This window comes from Drosophila gunungcola, unplaced genomic scaffold (assembly GCF_025200985.1).
Source record: "Drosophila gunungcola strain Sukarami unplaced genomic scaffold, Dgunungcola_SK_2 000157F, whole genome shotgun sequence".
In the NCBI taxonomy this organism is placed as follows: Eukaryota; Metazoa; Arthropoda; class Insecta; order Diptera; family Drosophilidae; genus Drosophila; species Drosophila gunungcola.
The window spans coordinates 31358-52038 of record NW_026453318.1 but is presented as its reverse complement, the minus strand read 5'-3'; the positions used below and the strand labels follow the sequence as shown (position 1 = coordinate 52038).

Here is a 20681-nt window from a genome sequence, read left to right as displayed (position 1 = left end):
CAAAAAGCTGCGCTGCCGGCGACAGTTCAACGACATGTTATTAAGTCATACGCAAAATTTTTTTCTTATATTTTCCATTATTTTTTTTTTTTTTTTGTATATTTTAGGCCCGCCTGGGACCAGACTTCAGGCCCCGGGTCTTAACTGTCTGAGAACCCGCCGGCGAGATTTATGCGGCCGCACTCTATGAGATTACATAAATGGCCATTAAAATGTATGCTAATAAAAACAAGATATGTCCAACCAGACAAGCGCACAAATTATATAATTAAGACTCGCTGGCAAGGCGTTAGGAGCGGGGCAAACGACGCAATTTAGGGACTTCCATTGGAGCCCCCAGAAAGAACTTCGCATGTGTGAGAAGTACAATAAAAAATACACTGTATATATTGGCATATAATTTATTAACTTATCAACTATTAACCTTTACATAATATGCTAATTATATTTAAATATCTTTAATAATCATATCATGTTTCATATTTTAAGGAATAAAAATCCTGCGATACATATATTGTTTTACAATGCATTTAATTTATTAACTTATTACCTTGACATACTAGGCAAATTATATTCGATTTTGATTTTTGATTTGATTTTGTTCATATTTTAACAATTAAAATTCCTACGATTCATGTTTTTCAATTACAACAATCAATTGAGGCTGCTCTGAAGCCATTAGCTTCTGTTGTCAAAACATCATTTTCACATCCATCGACGGCGTTTTCGGGGGAACCATATGCGCTTAAGCGCTTGTAAACAAACAGCGTGAAAAAAAAATGGGGAAAAATTCGCTGGCCGCTTGTCAATATTGCCATCGAGTCGTCCACCAATAACAACAACAAACGACCCGGGCTCAAGCCGGCCGGCTATGCAAACGTAAATAATAACCAAATGTAAAAAATCATAATAATAACACAAGAGGAGGCAATCTTTGGCAAGCCAATGTTTATATACCCTTTCTGTTATAACAAAAATAAGGTATTTTATAAAACAACTATATGTTTATTAAATCTCACTATAAAATAAATAAAAACCAAGTTATATTTTTGTTCATTTATTTCGTCCGATTTTTTCTATTGTAGCTATATGATATATATTTAATCGATCCGGCCGGTTCCGACTTATATACTTCCTGCAATGGAAAGAACCAGATAGTTTTGAAACGGAGAGAGAAGTCGATCCCCTGAAAATAAACATACATACTTATTTAATCGGAAATGTTTTTACTGAAAAACATAATACCCTCTGAGAGAGTATAATAACAACAATAATAAAGCGACAGCGACAACGGCAGTGGCAGCGCCGATAAAAATAATAAACATAAAAAATATTGAAATGCGAACGCTTTGAAATGCAAATCACGCGGTCAATTTGACAAATTAATTGAATCGTTTTGTAAACAAATCGAATTTCAATTGTGATGGCTCATGGCTCATGGCTAATTGATAGTGGGTGGGGGGATCCCCCGTAGGATTGACTACGGGGGGGGTAGAGGGTTCGATCCCAGTGGCGATGTTAAAAAATGGATGTGCAGTCGGCATACGAATTGAAAGCGCTTAATAATCTTCAATTAAGAGTCGTGTTTATGGAAAGTGTTTATGGGAAACGACAAATTTCAGTTGTCGTACGAATCAATTAGGATTGCCGTTGAAAGGCAGATTGAAATGGTCGGTAATTAATAGATTCAATTGGCATATGCCCAATTGATTATTTATTGTTGCGTATATGGCAGACTTGCAGGGATCTTAATAGTTTTACATTATGCTTAAGTGCTTGTTAGTTTTCAATTTCAATTTAAAAATACCTTGATTAGTATACTTTATTAGTATCCTAGTGCTCTTACTTATTTTTACTTATAAATTAATTAGAAAATTATGAATTAAGTTGTTAGTGTTAAGTTGTCAATTGCGAAGACAACTTAACACTAATGTTTAATTATATAATTTAAATGTTATTCAGTACTTTTTTGGAAATCTTTTATAAAAGAAAGAATGCTCGAAAGACAAGAATTAAAATAGTGCTTAAATATGGCTTAGTAAATAACCTATTAATATAGCAATCTTACGATTAAAGTAGTACTTTAAAGGCTGAACACTCAATAACTACCATTCCCAGCAGCCAGTCTGTTGATTGGATTTATCACAGCACTCATAACCATGTAATTTTAGGCGATACCCTAATTGAGTTGCCATCGTCAGTGGTTCGATTGAGCGTTGAGTTGCCAAAGGTGTGGGAATGGCAATAGAAATAGCCAAATAGATGCACAGATATCCTGTCCGTTCACGAGCGGACGCAGTTTTGTGGCAGTCGAAGGCCGCCGCAGGACGGGATTCCTGGAAGGTGCCGCAGGACAATAAAAAACACAAAAAGAAATTGGGAATTTGTGAGGTCGCAAGAAAGAAAAAAAAAAGAGGAGCGCAAAATGGCAGGACAATGGCAAAAAGTGGCCCGGCACAAAGGACTGCACAAATGCAGTTATCTTGCAAAATTGTCGACACAATGCATGTGTGTGTGTGTGTGTGTGGGTGTGGGTGTGTGGGAACGGGACGGCGCAATGATGGGTTATTAAATGTTGTTAATCTTTTTTCGGCCAAGCGGCGGCGGCGGCGGCGGCACATACATATTCAAATTTCAGCAGCAGCAGGTAGTCACCGTTATGACCAGGCCAGAAAAACAAAGCCAGAATCTCCGAACTCGAGTCCGAATCCGAAATGTTGGGATATTGGGATATTGGGATACCCGTCTGTCGAGCCTCTTTGGCATTTGCCTTTATTGTGCACGCTGTTTAAATATTTACCGAGTTTTACAATATTTATGACAGCTAAAAACATAACAACACCTACTTTCCCAAAAGGGCTCAGAGTGCAGGCCAAAAACGGGGACACTTGACACTGGACTATGGACTCGATGGTCGATGGTCGATGGTCGATGGCTAGAAAAACTCGAATTCGAGAACCGGGCTTAGAGTCTGGAGGACTTCCTTCGATCGATTGCAATCAATAAACGGCTTAGTCGGCATTATAATGCATGCCGAAATGTTCAGCGTCTCGTGCTAATCCATTTGCATGTCAACAGCAATAGCAACAGTGTCCTTTCAGGATACCATAGAATACAAAACAGTAGACTAAAGGACACTCTGCTTCCGTTCGCTGAGTGCTAATAATCCGTCTGGACTTGGCCATAAGTTGCCACTAAGCGCCCTAAACGGAGCTTGGCAATAAGCCAAGGCATTAAAAAGTAAATTTGCCTAAATCCGCTTAAAACAAAGCGAGGATTTGCTACTCGTCCTGCCAAATACAACTCGATTCCCGATTCCCGACTCAAGACAAGTGTAACCGTGTTTTAGTTAACCCCGGGGATAAGTATCAGCTTATCGCAGCATTCCAGCACCACAGATCCACTCAGATTTGCCACTGATGATGATGATCGGCTTGGTGATCAGCTTTATAGTGCTGCACTTGGCGCGAACTTTCATTGAGTGCGTGATGCCATTGATCACAGTCCATTCATTGCTTTCTGTTGGCCCTTCTGTTCTGGGCCAGGTAAAAGGAACAGGTGGGGATCACTGGTGGATCGCCGGTGGATCGCTGGTGGAGCTGGGCCTGGCGTGCTAATAGTTTGACGCCGCTGGAGATCATAAAACCCATGACCCACGGAGGAGCCATAAAGACGGGCCGTCGAAGGGGAATGGCAGCCAGCCAAAGTCCCCAGAAAGTGTGTCAAGAGAATCCAAGAGGCCAGGAGATATACAATGCGCTCGAAACTATTGACCAAATGAAATACTCGATACTTTAAGCCACACTCTGTGGGATTGCCACTTAAAGAAATGCCTTTAAATTAACCACATTAACAAATCATATAAATTAACTTTTGTTTGGGTTACAACAATTTTCCATATAAAATACTTACCATTTCAACAAATTGCACATCACACAAATTAGTAATAGCATCTTTGAAGGCAATTCACTTAATTAAGATGAGATACCGATTTTGAGATCGTTAAAAAAACGATATACTTTTTGAATAAGATATGGTTTAATTAACCTTTATTAACCTTTTATTATTTCTAGAATAATGTAAAATGCTATTTTAAAGCATCTTTGAAGGCAAATCATTTAAGGATCCGCTAATTTCTGATCGCTTAAAACTTTATCCTTTTAAAAATAAGACATGATTTAAATTAATCATTTTAACCAATCTTATAATCACCTTTTCTTTGAGTAACAATTGAACAATTGATTTATTTTAAAGACTCTAAATAAGTAATTGCCTCTAAAGGGATAATCTTTGAAGGCAAATCACTTTAGGATTCGGACTTAATAAATGTAAAACACACATTTTCTTGTCGTTTTAATAAATTAATACTTTTAATCCATGTATATAGATTTGAATCAAAAGCAGCCTTTCAGAATCAAAGAACACGAAATTCTAACGAAGCACTACAAGTAATAAAAATTAATTGTAACCGAGATTTGAAACCGCAATTGAATATGTAATCCATTGCAAGTATTCGCATAAATTTGCACATTTTGCCCTTTGTGCCACATTTGCCCATTAATACATAACAATCACGATTTATTTTCAGATTTGATTCATTTTATTGTTCGCTTTATTTCGCTGCTGTCTTAGTCATATATCGGTCGGTTCTATAAATACGAAAATCGATTTCTAAGGGCAAGCTTAGGCCTAGGAAAGCATGGATGCAGTAGCCCCAAGCTATATATACAATTAGGTTAAATACGAACTAGTCAAGCACTATATCACAGATGTCAAACACAAGTTAGCCTACGAAAAAAAAGAGTGTGTGCCTTAGGATCTAGTCTTAATACAGAGGATGGCTTAACTAATTAGGGGGGTCACATAGTATTCAATGGGGTGGCTGGGGGGGTAATGGGTGGTAATAATACTTTCCAGTGGGTTGGCGGTTGCTCTTATGTGACTAGAACGGCAACTGCATTTGCGGGTTTTACAGGGGTTCGCTATAACTAGGCTCCTCTGTCGTCAGCTTCAATAAATACGGAATGTGTGTCTGTAATACTCTCAATAAAATCGGGAAAATAGTCTGTGCTGGCAATCAAATAATTTACTTATGCTACGATAGATCGATAAACGGTTAAATTAAGAGGGGGGGGGGCGGGACGTTTTTGTTAAGGAAGGGGGGCAGGACAGGGGTATATATATGATGAGAGGGGGCAGGGGGAGGAGGCAGGTTTTTGTTGTAACCCGAATTTCACGTGCGCCGCACGCGTTTCGACTGTCGCTTGCCGCGTCTGCCAGCTGGAGATTGGATACCCATTCCCATACCAACTGCACCTGGCTTGGACACCTCGTTGAACTCCTTGCCGTTCATGGTCGAGCTCCGCCAGCGCTGCTCTGCCAATTGCTCCGCCAGCTCCTGCTTCCTCTGCTGCTTCTTGGACTTCTTGTTCCTGCTCTTGTGCTGCTTCCGCGGACGACTCTTAACGCGCTTGCCATCGCGCCGCAGCAGCTGGTACATGGTGCGCAGGAAGTCGTAGTAGTGGTGCTTCACGAACCGCATGTCAATGGAGTCCGCCTCGCCCATGGAAGCAGCCAAAGCGGATGCTTTGGAAAGGACGAGGAGCCACCCAATCGGAGCCACCACCCGCCTTGGAGCGCAGCTTCAAACGCTTGTTCATCTCGAGGCGCGAGATCTGCGGCAGATGAGCCACCACCGGCGGAGTTGAGGTCACCACCACCACCGCTGCCGCCGCCGTAGCCGCCGCTCCACCACTGCGCCGCTGCTTCTGGCGCGGACTCTGCGTCTGGTTGACGGCCGTCTCCAGTTCGCAAAGAATGCGCCGCGAGCTCAAAAGCAGCTCGCGCAGCTCGCGGGCGGTACTCGACTCGCGGGTGATAGACCGCTGGTCCCAGCGGATCTGCTGCCGCCGCAGATACGCGAAGCTGGCCACGTACGTTTGCATGTTGCGGTACCAGCGCTTCAGGGCAATCTGTTGGTTAACAAAATAAAAAAGAAGTTGCAGAAGTCGATAAGTTAATGGGCACAAAATGGGGTTTTAGCGGTGGGGATATATTCTATGAGTAGTTCGTTAAAAAGTTATAGCCAAACATTGCAGATCGTGTTCAAAGAATTGACTGGTAAGCTACTAATAAATAAAAACCTAAGAAATCTAGCCAACTAATTAAAGTGTTCGGAAATGAAATCCATTAAAGAAAATCTAGAATTTAAAAATATTTCACATCACAAGATATCTGAACCTTTATGTATTTGACAATTACGTGAAACCTAGTTATGCATTTAAGTTTATAATTAATAAATAAATTATATAAATTAAAAAAAAAAACCAAGAAATCTAAACCTTTTTATAAGTTTGACTTAATTCAAACCAAGATAAAACATTTAAGAACAAAATGAAAAAACTAATTAACTATAAAGCCCTATAGTATGTTTTTCAGAACTAAATTTAATAGTATAGCAAATATTCTGATGGAGTTTGATCATTTTTAAAATACAATAAGGTTTTGAGCCATTTTATATAGAAAACAAAGTTTGTGGATTTATAGCTTCTGTTGCGAACTTACCGTGGAATTGGGCTTGAGCTTGGGCAGGAACTTGTAGTTGTGCGTGTGTAGCGACCACATGGTCATGTTGCGGATGTCGATGGCCGAATCCTGGCTGCTGTTTAAGCTGCGGTACTCCCGGAAGGCGTGTCGCTTCAGCTGATTGAAGCTCTATGGACGGATGGAAGGAAAAGAAACGACATTGGGTTAGATGGGGTCAAAGGGCACTCTCCCGTTTATTTGAGTGCAGTGTTAAGGGGGTCTGGCCAACTGACCTGCCTGGGACGCTGGCGATTGAATCGATCCCCCGCCGATGGATGGTAGTTGCCCCCGCAGGGATTGGCCCATTCGAGGGCCGTGGTGTTCTCATCAAAGTTACGATAGTCGATCCAATTGCTGTTCCGCTTCCGGTGGCGCTTGCGCGGACTTGAAATGGCCGCGATTGCTTGGGGCTGCGTGGAGTGGCTGGAGGTGGTGGCGATACTGGCGGTAATGGCGGTACTGGCGGTGGTGATCACGGTGAGGCCACCACTGCTGGTGGTGCTCCTTCCATGCGCCAAGTGGGGCAGGAGGAGGAGGAGGTGGGCGAGCAGGAGCAGGAGCAGCGGACGGGCAGGAGCCATCGCATGGTAGACGCTTTCACTTCCGCTGGCGATTGCGTTCCCCCTTCCGTTACCCTTTCCGTTTCCGTTTGCGTTGCCTGGTGGTGCCGTGGTGCTGCCTTTAGCTCTGGTCGCAGCGCACTGCCAACCAACTGCTCAGATCCGTGTCCAAGTCCGAGGATGACGAAACAGGGCATACAATGGGTGGGACAAGGGCAGAAAGGTGGTGGAGGGAAGAAATATAGACACACAATGAGTATCGAGAATGCAAAAGTCAATCAACTAAGCTGATTTTCAGAGCAGAACAACGCGAGACGATTAACGATCACGATCAACGAATCCCAATCTCCTTCCTGGTGGGTTCCTGGTGAGTTCTTGGTGCTACTACGTTATACTTAATAGGTGGTCAGTGGTGACGGGACAGATATTCGATGCGAGTGCTGCAACTGCATCCGTACAACAGTCTGGACAATTTGGTTCGCTTTTTTTTTTACATTTTCTCTGCCTTTGGTTTTGCTGCTTTTTTTGTTCGCTTTTCGTTGGTTTTTTGTCTTTTCCAGGGCAATATATGTGTATGTGGGGGCGGGGAAAACTTGTTAATTTAGACAATTAACTCGAGAGTAGCCTGAGCGAATGCTAAAGGATCAGAGCGAAAATCTCTGATCGCGAATATGTCACTACTTCAAGTGTCTTCAAGCGCAAAAGACCGGCTACTTTCAGGTCTAATTTTGGATTTTTGGCAAATTTTGAAATTTGAAATTTTTAAGTGACGCACACTTTATGATTATCTAATCTTGCTTAAACTGCGCAACTGAAGATCGTTTTCAGTTATTATTTAAATAGTGAAATATAGTTGTTTTCAGCTTTATAAGCAGACAAACTTTCTATAATTTAATTGAAATTATTGTATAATTGTTCTTTAATTCTTATGTTGCAGTTGCTGGCATTAATCCCTAGATCGTTGATCGTCAATTAATCAGTTGAAGAGTGGAGAATGATGTCTTGCTGATATATCCTTTGGCGCATCCTTTCTCCACTCTCCACTTGAGTCTGCTCTTGAGTTCTGTTCAAATCAAAAATAATACACACACCGCATTATAGATGAAAAGTAAAGTCGGCCAGGATCCTCGCGGAATCCCCGATGATTTTTCGTGTTTCGTCCGTGTGAGTTAATCCAAATTGGCGATCGAGATTCGTTTAATTTTTTTTTTTTTTTCGATTTTTCGGCACTTGCAACACCACACTCGCAAAAAAAATATAGTTATGAGGCACTTGACGATCTATTTTCCAGACTGTGTGTGTGTGTGTTCTTTGGGCTTTGGTTATAGATGTTTTTGAGACTGATTCGCGGACACTTCTGCTCGCGTCCGAGTGTGAAACCGAACTGAACCCAAAGTCGCACTGGATTTGACCAGCTTTCTTCGCTGAGAGGCTGCAGGCCAGAGCGTTTTACCGACCCGATGAGCAGCGCCAAAAGGCCGAAACCGAAACTGAAATGGAAACTGAGGCGAGCTGAGCGGCGGCCGTCTCTGCCGGCGTCGCTGCCCGAAGCCGCTGCCACGATTGCCGAGCGGTACGCCATGGTCCAGAAGAAAACCGCCGATACGATCCGATACGATCCGAATCCGAATCCAAATCCGAAGATCGGCAGGCCAGGCTAAGGCTCAAACACAGACACAGGCTGTCCCGCTCCCGCCGATCATATATCCTCTGGGCCACCTGCGAACGTATATTCGTTTGCCTACCTGGATAGCCTTGCCTACCAGCCTACCAGCCTACCAGCCTGTTAGCCTGCCAACCGGCTTTCCTCTCGCCATCCCTCTTGCTCCTGCAGGCCAGCCAGGGCTGCGGCCTGGTCGCCATTGCGACTGGCATTTACCGCTGGCCCAATCGGCGCCACTCACTCAAAGCGAGAGCGGGAGAGCTAGATGGAGATGGAGATGGAGAGAGAGAGAGCGCGAGCGAGCGAGCTGAGGAGAGAGAGAGGCTACCTGGTGCCCCAAAAAGGCGCTGCCTACCTGGTTCTGTCCCGTTCTTACCGCTTGGTAACCAGGTTTTCCCTCTTCCCCTCTCACTCTCACGCTGACCTTGAACATGGACCCGGCCATGGGCTCACCCCTCCGAAAAAGTCCTGAGACCAGAAAGCGACCAACGGAAATGACCAACAAAACGCACCACATTTTCGCTAATCCAGGTAAAATATCTCTTCGAGAACTATCCACACAGATAATTAGGTTGATATGTAACCAATTGTGAATTTTCTACACTTAAATTTGATCTATTCTTATAAATATACAATTCTAAACCAAATATCGTTTACTCAATGGTTGTTAAATAAGTTGACATTTAATCAATTGTGCATTTCCCCCACAAAAATAAATTTGTAAATTCTTATCAGTACAGAATTTACCAACATAGCCCAACATTTTCGCTAATTCAGGTAAAATATACATTTTCGAAACCGAAACCAATCCAAAAATAATATAATAAATAATGAGCAACCAATTATTTATGCCACTTTAATGCATTATATAAATTCTTATAAATATATAATATTTTACCAAGACAACGTCACATTTCGCTAAGCCATGTTAAATATCTGCTCCAAAACGATCCACATATAAAATTGGTTGGATGTTTATTGGCTGAACACACAAATTTCCCATATATGTAAATGCATTCTACAAATTCTTATCAATATAATATTTTATGCAGGTTAAATATCTGCTCAATTGGTTAAATGTTTATTGCAAATGAATATATGCATAACAACCAGTTGTGCATTTTTTAAACCATTTCAATAATACAGTGTGAATTAAAAAAAAGATTATATTTAAGACCAATAAACACTATACCTTGCCTTTGCCTTTAAGAACAAGCTATAATTTTCAATTACTTAATTTTCTTTATATCAATTTTGATAATAAGAAAATATTGAATTCCAAATCAAATTCTACTTATGTACTTATGCCTTAGTAAAATTGATGTGTTTTATTTGATTTATTAATTTTGAAAAACTTTAGTTTTTGTTTTTTAGGATTTGCTGTGAGGATATTTGACTTTGGACTGTTGCAAATCATCTCTGTCTGTAAAACCTTATAGACGCCCGCCCAGTGGGCCAGGTACTCCAGATTCCCGACTCCCGGTACCTAGGCCTCCCCTTTTTGCCTTTTTCATTTTCATTTTCCGATGGCTTGCACAATTGACGGGCTAATTAAATCGAGAGTTGCGCCGCATTTGTTTTTGTGGGCAGCGCATACGAAATTATGGCCGCATTGTTTCGGCAGCCCAAAACAGCTGTAGATGCCCAGATAGCCAAGGACCAAGGACCAAAGGACAACGGACAGTTCGTCCTTGCGTCTAACCGTAAGTGCAGCAACAGCAACAGCAACAGCAACTGCTGCAGGAAGCAGCCGTGTCGCGCAGCGGGGCCACTCGCCTTGATTTTGCCGCGGGGCAGGACTCACAGGACTCACAGGACTCAGAGGACTCGTCGGAGGACCCACAACCCACGGAGAGGGACTCGCACATATATCAAGGTGGCAGCAGCACACCTTTTGTGCCTCCTTTGGGAAACGGGCGGCAAGTCGGCTCAACAAAAAATCAAAAAAAAAAAAAAAACAAAAAAAACAAAAAAAAAAAAAACAAACACACATTGAATCCCAGACAATTCGCACCCGAAGCAACAACTTCATCTAGTGGGTATTTGGATAAATATATAGAGATATACCCTAGATGGACACGATTATTGCATTGATGAGCTCCTGCTGCTGCTGTCGGTACACACACACACAGAATGCCCCGCGGGAGGCACAACCCCCTACCCCCTACCCCCTACCCCCTATACCATACACCATACCCACTCCCCCGCTTGCAACTCCTTTGCCGACTTTCTGTTTTACTTGCGATTCGTTCTGGACAACAAAAATATTTTGCTACAAAATTGAGCTGTCCTGTGAGGTCCTGTCGGCCTTTTGGCATTGAATACATTGTGTCCTGTCATGGTGTAATTTTTTAGCGGCGTAGCGAATGCTAAGGATACGCTTTAATTGCCACAGCGAACACCTCGCCTCGACCTCGAGCAGGAAGGTTAACCAACAGAAACAGCAACAGAAACAGCAACAGAAACAGATACAAATACAGATACAGATGCAGATACAAATACAGAGATACGGATACAGAGGAGAACCATCCGTCATTACACGCTGCTTAGCTCCTGTCCCTTTGGCAGGACCCGATCCGAACCGCCTACCTAGCAAACCCTCCTTTATTTTGAGGAGGTGTAGTCGTAGAAGGAGGTGTGAGTTTCTCGTTCACGTTCGGGGCCCAGTTGTTTTGATGTTTTTTGATTATGCGTAAAATCGCTCGCTTTATCAAGATCTCCAACGGCAATTCTCACATCCGAAACGGTAACTTAAACGGTTAGTTAGTCGATTTGCTTGCTTGTTTGTTTGTTTGTTTGTTTATGTCTTTATTTGTTTCCGCCGCTCGTCCGATCCTCAATTGCCGTTGCAATTGGCATTCGCCATGGACCTTAATCTCGTATGGATGGGTTTGATTGAGGAAATCTTCAGTCGGCTGTACACCTTTGAAGTGAAATCAAAGATTGGTATGGTCCAAACAAGGATGAGCTAACATTTAAATTATAGGTTCGGTAAAGGGTTAATCTATAAAGAAATTAAGTTGTAGGTTTGACTTACTTTTTATTCTTGCTTTTGTTTTTACCACACAGCCTTGGAATTACACCATTTGATATGATTAGATAAGCAAATATTGCATTCCTGATCGATTTTGAAAAAAAAGTTTAGCCAAATTTTTTATTTTCTTCATTAAAAAAATAAGAACACTTTATGTAGCTTGGCAAAATAAGACGCACAGACTAAAGACTGACTGTTTTGTGAAGCCTCTAACCTAAACTTTAACTTAAACAAAAAACATATTTCGCATTTTTCATAACGGTTTAGTTACATGTTATTTTTTGCGAAATTTTATTCAAAATAAACATTTTTAACTGTGAATGCAAATTGATTGGAAATTTAATGACCATTACGACTTTCTTAATTAATATAGAAAAAAAGATTTTTTAGAGTCTGCGCTCTTCAAGATTCTTTAAAATAAACAAATCTTTTGAGAGATTTTTGTTTGAAATTTAGCCAAAATAAGATGTATACTACAGTTTTCTATCCAAATTGCCTTAAATCTAAGAGTCTAGTAAGTGTTTAACTAAGCAAACAGACATTGACCCAGGAATATAGATCCTTTTTAGAAGCAGAAATGTTTCCTTTACTCTTATCAATAACACCTTTTATAAATATTATGCCTTTGCGCGGTGAGCTTAATTAAAAAGCTTGATCAAAGCAATGGAAACCAAAAAGGGACTCATTTAATTTGCACGTTGAAATGTTCCGTTGTTCTGCACCTATTTATTAAATCTAGACCGTCTTGCGGGGGAGGGGGGCGTGCCTGCCCAGCGCTTGTGTGGGTGGCACAGCTCCATCGGAGAGGGCGCTGATTGGCCCACCGCCCGCTGAGAGTCACTCCGAAGACGAACGACCACGAAGCTGTTTGGCCAATGGCAATGTGTGCCCTAGAGACACCAAGAGAAGATAGAGAGAAGCGCCAGCGAGAGAGATAGAGAGCGGTGGCGGTACACTCGAGTGAAAGAGTGAAAGAGCAGTGGGCAACAGGTTGTCCGGTCGTCAGTTTGCCAGAGAGAAAGAGAGTGAGAGCGAGAACGGTGAACAGGTTGTCTCGATTGGAAACGGAATGAAATGAAGTGGAGTGAATTTCATTCATAAAATCCGCTGCAGCTGAGCCAAATGCTCTGCCGCTGACTCAACGCGGCGCAGCTAGCTGGGAATTTACAGCTACGCCGGTTTTTGGGGGACTGACGCCATTGCCACGCGAAACTTGAACAGCTCAGCGTTGCCCCATCTTTGATCGCTTCTAACCGATCAGATCCTATTACACCCTACTAAAAAAAAAAAAAAATTTCAAAAAAAAAAACCAAAAATAAAAAAGGAGAAGCCAGCGAAGTGGCAACGGTAAAATTTGTCCCTCCTCGAAGGCAACACAATACCCCTGCCAAAACCAAGACCAAAAACAGATACAGATACAGATACTATAGATACGAACAGATACCTATACCTTCGCCACACGAAGAGATCACGCGACGATTGCCCGACATTTGCTTAATGGTCCATGAGTCACCAACCATTAGATTGCGCTACTTGGGGTTTTCTCAAAACCCACAAGCCCACGGGGAGCGAGTGAAAAACCTCGTATATCTAGCGGAACGTGCCCCTGGCACGAGCTATAAACGTAAACGCCCCATGATGATGATGATGATGATGGGGTGGGCCAGGGCACAGGTGACGAGTCCGACCGAAAATGGAATTCTTTAGTCATTGGTTGTGTTAGAACTCCTCCCTATTATACATTTTGAAACTCTGGTTAGGGAATAGCCAAAAACATGCTAAATATGTATAAACACATTCATACTCATGAGAATATTTAAAAACTCTTGCTTTTTGTTTTTAGAGATTTTATGTTTGTGGAAAACGGTTTAAATATCTTTGATTTGCAAGTGATTGTGTTATATAAATTTTAAAAAGCCATGATTCCATTTAAATCCATTTTAAAATTGCGCTCAATCGTTATAATTTATTTGTAGTAATAATATATGATAATAGCATACAAAAAATAAACTTAATTTATAGTTTTCATAAATTATCGAGCCTGCGAGGCGGTGAATGCGTTGCATGGGTATGGGTATATATGTATATATATAGAATACGAAAGCGATATAAATACGAATAAGTTATAATAAATAAAAGGGTCTTCGAAACTGGATACGAAATACGATTGTTTTGAGATTTCAGATCGCAGATTGCAGAGGCGATTCTTTTTGGTATGGCTTTTTGCGGTGGCATTTGGCCAGCGGATCGGTGGATTAGTGTACTTAACTCTGGTTGAGCAGCTGCTCGTACTTGTATTCCACGATGGTCAGCACCTTAATGGTCTCCACGGCCGAGACGAACGGCAGCTCCAAGTGGCCCCTATTGTAATGCACATCTCTGGGATTGCACGTTTTCTCCGTGTTGGTCACATTCAGCGCTTTATGGATGTTATCCCTGAAGAAGTCCATGAAGTGATAGAAGTAGCAGTGCCACATTTGATGCTTGAACTTAATCTGATCGAAGAGGTTCTGCAAGACGAGCAGGGTCTCGATGATGGCGGGCAGCTCGTTGGTGACATCGGCCACAGTGCCCGTGTAGGAGAACTCCTCCGTTTGCTTGTTGAAGGCAACCTTCTTCACTTCCGAGTGCAGCGGATGCTCCAGTCCCAGTTTACGAAAATTTAAACTTTCCATTTTTTGGGCAAAGGTTTCATTAACTTCGTACTGTGACAACTGGTGAATGGGTAAGAGAAAACTTAGCATTTCTGGTGTCCCCCAAGACATTGATGGATGCACTTACGTATTCATTGGTCAGGCAGATGACGGCCTTCTTGGTGTTACTGGCCACTTGGCGAGCCGACTCGAGTTGCTCCAACCGCTTTTCCGCTGAGTAATTCATATCCTTGCAAAAGGGCCTGCCCTCAGTCTTGTTCGTTATCAAATTGGGCTCGTGTCTTGGGGGCTCCGAAGGTGTAGACCTCAGTGAGAGTCCTCGAGCCCTTCGCGGTGCGGCGAATGTCCCCTTTGGCCAGCTGGCGGCAATTGTGAGTAGCAGCAGGACCCCGAGGAGCCAGCACTTGGCAGGAGCTGTAAGAGAAAATATTATAAAGTAAGTCAGTAAGGCCGAGTCAAAGTAAAGAGAAAATCATATAGAGTATATCTCAGATTGATAGGTCAAAAATAAACTTAACAGAAATACTTAGTTTTTAAAACAAGAATGAATTGTAACAAGGCAATTTTTACAATTAAAAACGACATTTAAGATCACAATAAAGGCAGAGGCTTTGAAAGTTTTCGATCTAGTACAGCACTTAAATAGACCGTCTCTTGAAATCCAATCACTTCCACATTTGATTTGGTAGTTTCTGTTTGCCGTAAACTTATTTGAGGCTAGACGCGCTTCCCTGTTTGCCAAGCGGTGACACAGATATAGATACAGATATAGATATGGATAAACGAAGATACCGGGCAGATATATAGCGGTTTTATTGCGGACGTGATTCAGAGTTGCGGAGATGCGGACTCGACACTTACACAGTGGGCTGATGGAGATGGTGGGTTGCTGGGGGCAGGACTTTGTCGCAGGACTCTGCTGCAGACGCTCCGCGGAGCAGGGCTCCGTGATGGCAATTGTACCGGTGGCCATTTTCAGACTTATGTGACTTATTACTTATTGATCAGCACTCGCGATCGCGATTTCAAACTCGTTTATGAATTGGGGCTTTTTGAGTTTATTTTATTTGATTTTGGTCTTTTTAGCTGAAGCTTAGTGAGCTGAAGAGCTGGCGTCTTTGCTCTGCGAGATCTTACGGTTAATGAGGAGTTGGGGCACACTCCCGCTGCTTAAGTAGGAACCGGACCGCCATCCGGCGCTATCAGCAGCCGAAGCCGCACGAGCGGCGCAGCGCGTGGCCGAGCTTACTTTTTTTTTCTTTCTATACTCTGTACGCTGTACGCTGTACGGTTTACGCACACACACGCGAGTGGTGGGTACACAAAACAGCAGCCACAACGACAAGTGCGGTAACAACAACAACAACAACAACAACAACCACAGCGGCAACAGCATCAGTGAACGATCGATGACGACAAGCCTTTTTGACGCGTGCTAACTGAAATTCGATAAAAAAAAAATGGCCTATTGATCAAGAAGTAGCCGACTCTGACTCAGACTGGGAATCGCTATTCCCTGTTTAGTAATAGTAGTAGTGATTGCACTTGCTATTGACGTTTTGTTTTCTTCCTGTCTTGCAGAAAGTGAGTTGCCCATATGTAATTTATGCACACACGCTTCATGGCCCAAAACGGATGTCACATTGAATTCTTGCACCCTACACTATGTAATGGGGTTTATTTGGTTCTAAGCAATTAAAGCCATGTCTTTTACTGGCATATATAGCTGCTTAGTAACCCAAAACACGCCGTTTCTTTTAGATACTTTTTATAAACATCTTATTGTAATTACAGACACATATAAAATGTTTCTTTTAAGCTTTAAAACATATTTACTAAGTGCAACACTTAGCCACTTTTCCCCTTGGTTCTTGGAATTTTAGCAGATAAAGTGGTTTCATTTGGTAATGAAATTACAAGGGCTCAAGATCCGAAGATTCTGAATCACTGAGGAGCAACATTATTTTATATTTGAAGACCTATTCAGAATCCATCAAGGCAACTTTATGAAGGATGCTCTTTTCAATGGAAATCAAAGAGTTGCGTTTACTTTGTTGACTTTTTAAATATCTCGCGTTTCTGTGGTTGCTGTGTTATTTACTAAGCTTGCGATTTTTGAGGCGATTGAGTGCCACTTGCCATGGAAGTGACGCGTTGGTCCGTAGGCATTTCCGATCGATCGCTTGGCACGTGCGCGCACCGAACACTGAATGGAAACGACTTGACTTGGCCAATGTGGACTTGACTTGACTTGGCCAATGTGGACTTCAGTCGGAGTAGTAGCAGTATAAGAGACACCAGACAGATTGTCTCTTCTATGCCGATCACATCGCATCACATCACATCGCCCACATCACATTAACAATCCCAAGGGCCAATGAGTTACTCATTGAAGTTCTGACGGGGTTTTCGCCAAACTTACGCAGATCGTGATCCCAGCTTATCAACATGGATCCTATTGGGAGCAGGAACTTCCGTTGCGAATTCCACGATTCAGTTTTTACCCAATTGCTTTTTATGGAACTGGAGCTTGGGAAAAATATTCGAGGGCTTTTCACTCTTTCCCCCGCCACAAGCCAGAGTTGCTTTTATTTCACCCCAACTGTTGTTGTTGACTGTTAATTATCGCACTCGAGGAGGTGCTAACTCTGGCCACGCACAAAAATCTCAGCCTTAGCTAATTTGCAAATTTGCAGCGTCATCCGCCGAGGAAGTTCCGCTATCTCCCAGTTCCTATTTGCCTTTCCCTTTTTAGAAATGACCGTCCATTGATGAGTGCTTCCACAGTGACGTGCATCGTACTAAATAGTTTATGGCCTCAAAAATAAATAATAATAAATCAAAACAAGAACAAAATACACTGGGTTACAGTGACGGAAATATCGCTCAGCCCTATCAGCATTCATTTGCGATCGCTAATAAGGTCCAGCCAGTCTGCGGATCCTCATTACCATGTATGGCAAATATCGCTTATCGGCTTTTTACGGCACACGCCACAGCGGATGACGCTGCCACAGTTTTTTATCAAAGCAATTTGGTTATGACTTCTATATTTATTTATTTCAGGCAAAGCTCCATAAATAAGGAGCTATGAAAGCAAAATGGCATTGGAAAAGCCACCATAGCTACTTTTACTTTTGGCCAATTTGTAGATTTTTGTATATGTTTTGGATTAAATTTGCTCAGAGTTTGTTGTTTACTTTAGCTAAGAAATAAGTGTGTAATTCCGGCTCGACGCGTCATCTCCCATTCAGGCCATTTCGGATTTTGATATTGGATCTCGGGTTTTAAATCTCGCATCTCGCATCTCGAACCTCGCATCTCGAATCTGGGGTTCAGGGCACACTCACTTGTTTGCCCAGCGCATTATATTATGAATGGAACGCTGTGGGAAGCACTTGGGCCGTCGTAGTCGTCGTTGTCGACGTCGTCGTTGTACCGCCTAGCCAAACAATTGTTAAACAAGGGGCTCGGATCGGACAGAGTAGTGAGAGAAGTGGCTATTTTTGGCACTGGCCCTCTTTCACAAGTCACCGAGGTGCGACTTGTGACGCACTGGGGTTCCCTGAACCTGGTTCCTGTTGCCTTGTTACCTGGCTGCCATTGAGCGGGCACATTAAGTATACGCCATATTAAGTATACGTATATATACATACAACTTAATCATATACAACTTCATTTAGAACTCACCTCAGTTTAGATACGCAAAGTGGTTGAATAGAAAACGGCAGGGAGCTGCAATAAATAAACAAACAGGGATATCAATAGATCAAGGTCACAAACGAACTGGATAATATGCAAGCACTGAGTTTCCCTCCAAGCACAAGCTTACCCCAAAAGTAGGCAATGTATGGGCGAAAAGCTTTCAGCAAAGAAGCTATTAAAAAGCTGGGAAAATTTATGTGGCCTGCTTTTAGGCACCTACGCTAACAGTCGCGTCCCGCCCAAAATTCCTCTGGTCGAAAAGAGAAGTATCGAAGTTACGTACAACTTTTATTAACGTAACTTTTTGGGAGCTATCATAATAATCATAACTGTAAAATTCTAAACAAAATCTCGTTTAACCGGCTAAAATATTCTAGAATCCCCCCGTCAAGCTTTACTCTCTCTTTCCCTCAGATGTGTGCTGATTTCCCATGCGCTCATTCTCTCTTCGTCTTACACTGGTTTATATTCTGACAAAAAAATGTGGAAAACTTGTTCTATGCAAATGAAAAAAAAACTTGGAAAACTTCCACGAGCTTGTTCTATGCAAATGATATATTTAATGTTTTACCAAAAAGAAATGACAGCAAAAAGATCTTCCATGCATGCCAATCCAAATAGCTTTGTATGGAAGCCAGTTATTTAAGACAAGACTGTGATGAGGTTCATGTCTATGGTACAAATGGGTTTGGAACATAATTTTCTTCTACGTAGCCTTCGTCTTCACCGTTATTTTCGCCTCCGTCTTCGCCGTTTCTGTGGCCTCCGTCTTTTTCGTTATTTTCGCCTCCGTCTTTCCCGTTATCTTCGCCTCCGTCTTTGCTGTTCTTTTTGCCTCCGTCGCTTCTTCGCAATCATCAACTTCAAACTTGTCCTCATTTTCGTCATCGCCGTTATTTGATTCCAAGTACATAAGTGCGCGTTTCCAATGAAATTTTTTTCAACCGTGGTTGGATAACTTTAACACTCAGCCACCTCATTAATTGTGCAATTGATGCATTGTTAATATCCATTTTTCTTTTGTTTTTATTGAATTGGCTCGAGATCAGCCCATTTCTGACATTGTAGGGATATGAATATCTCCCTGAAGTAAAACACCTACAAAGCGATTAATTTATAGTTTATATTATTTTAATCCCACTCGCGATCACTGCTGGCATTTGAATGACTCTGCTCGCAACCCGCGATCCGCTTCAACCCTCAAAACTCGCTGAGAGAGGAATGAGAGCGATGAGAACGCAAGAGAGAGAGAGAACCAGAACAAAGAGCAAGCATTAACTCTGATTCGCAACAACGCCATGATTTACAGTTAATATACACATACAATACGTAGCAATCCTTCTACATGTACTACGTTGGGCGCCAGTTAAGTTAAAAATCTTGGTCAAAGCAATGGAAACCAAAACCAAAAAGGGACTCATTTAATTTGTACGTTGAAATGTTCCGTTGTTCTGCCCCTTTTAATTAAATCTAGACCGGCTTTGCGGGGGAGGGGGGCGTGCCTGACCCAGCGCACAGCTCCATCGGAGAGGGCGCTGATTGGCCCACCGCCCGCTGAGAGTCACTCCGAAGACGAACGACCACGAAGCTGTTTGGCCAATGGCAATGTGTGCCCTAGAGACACCAAGAGAAAGATAGAGAGAAGCGCCAGCGAGAGAGATAGAGAGCGGTGGCGGTACACTCGAGTGAAAGAGTGAAAGAGCAGTGGGCAACAGGTTGTCCGGTCGTCAGTTTGCCAGAGAGAAAGAGAGTGAGAGCGAGAACGGTGAACAGGTTGTCTCGATTGGAAACGGAATGAAATGAAGTGGAGTGAATTTTCATTCATAAAATCCGCTGCAGCTGAGCCAAATGCTCTGCCGCTGACTCAACGCGGCGCAGCTAGCTGGGAATTTACAGCTACGCCGGTTTTTGGGGGACTGACGCCATTGCCACGCGAAACTTGAACAGCTCAGCGTTGCCCCATCTTTGATCGCTTCTAACCGATCAGATCCTATTACACCCTACTAAAAAAAAAAAAAATTTCAAAAAAAAAACCAAAAATAAAAAAGGAGAAGCCAGCGAAGTGGCAACGGTAAAATTTGTCCCTCCTCGAAGGCAACACAATACCCCTGCCAAAACCAAGACCAAAAACAGATACAGATACAGATACTATAGATACGAACAGATACCTATACCTTCGCCACACGAAGAGATCACGCGACGATTGCCCGACATTTGCTTAATGGTCCATGAGTCACCAACCATTAGATTGCGCTACTTGGGGTTTTCTCAAAACCCACAAGCCCACGGGGAGCGAGTGAAAAACCTCGTATATCTAGCGGAACGTGCCCCTGGCACGAGCTATAAACGTAAACGCCCCATGATGATGATGGGGTGGGCCAGGGCACAGGTGACGAGTCCGACCGAAAATGGAATTCTCACACATTTTCCCAGTATTTCCGATGGGGGGGAGTGCTACTGACATGTTGGGTTGGGGCCCC

General features: G+C 42.6%; 2 protein-coding genes across 4 annotated transcripts; both read right to left on the bottom strand.

Annotated features, from left to right (window-relative positions):
* Positions 1-4608: 4608 nt before the first annotated feature.
* On the bottom strand, positions 4609-8583 carry LOC128265795 (uncharacterized). 2 transcript variants are annotated; one of them, XM_053002009.1, is made up of 5 exons: positions 8235-8583; positions 6819-7297; positions 6565-6714; positions 5621-5972; positions 4609-5586 (listed from the first exon to the last, which is right to left on the bottom strand). In XM_053002009.1, exons 1-5 carry the CDS (start codon positions 8239-8241, stop codon positions 5234-5236), a joined length of 1341 nt encoding a protein of 446 aa, XP_052857969.1. In that variant the 5' UTR covers positions 8242-8583; the 3' UTR covers positions 4609-5233. The 2 variants fall into 2 exon arrangements, with proteins under 2 accessions (XP_052857969.1, XP_052857967.1); XM_053002007.1 differs by lacking the exon at positions 8235-8583 and adding an exon at positions 7640-7910 and having other exon boundaries at positions 5403-5972; positions 6565-6712; positions 6819-7585.
* A 5313-nt stretch (positions 8584-13896) lies between these two features.
* LOC128265798 (uncharacterized) lies at positions 13897-19422 on the bottom strand. Of its 2 annotated transcripts, none has more exons than XM_053002014.1 (3): positions 18187-19422; positions 14624-14910; positions 13897-14556 (listed from the first exon to the last, which is right to left on the bottom strand). In XM_053002014.1, exons 2-3 carry the CDS (start codon positions 14720-14722, stop codon positions 14107-14109), a joined length of 549 nt encoding a protein of 182 aa, XP_052857974.1. In that variant the 5' UTR covers positions 14723-14910; positions 18187-19422; the 3' UTR covers positions 13897-14106. The 2 variants fall into 2 exon arrangements, with proteins under 2 accessions (XP_052857974.1, XP_052857973.1); XM_053002013.1 differs by lacking the exon at positions 18187-19422 and adding an exon at positions 15358-15611.
* Positions 19423-20681: the final 1259 nt, after the last annotated feature.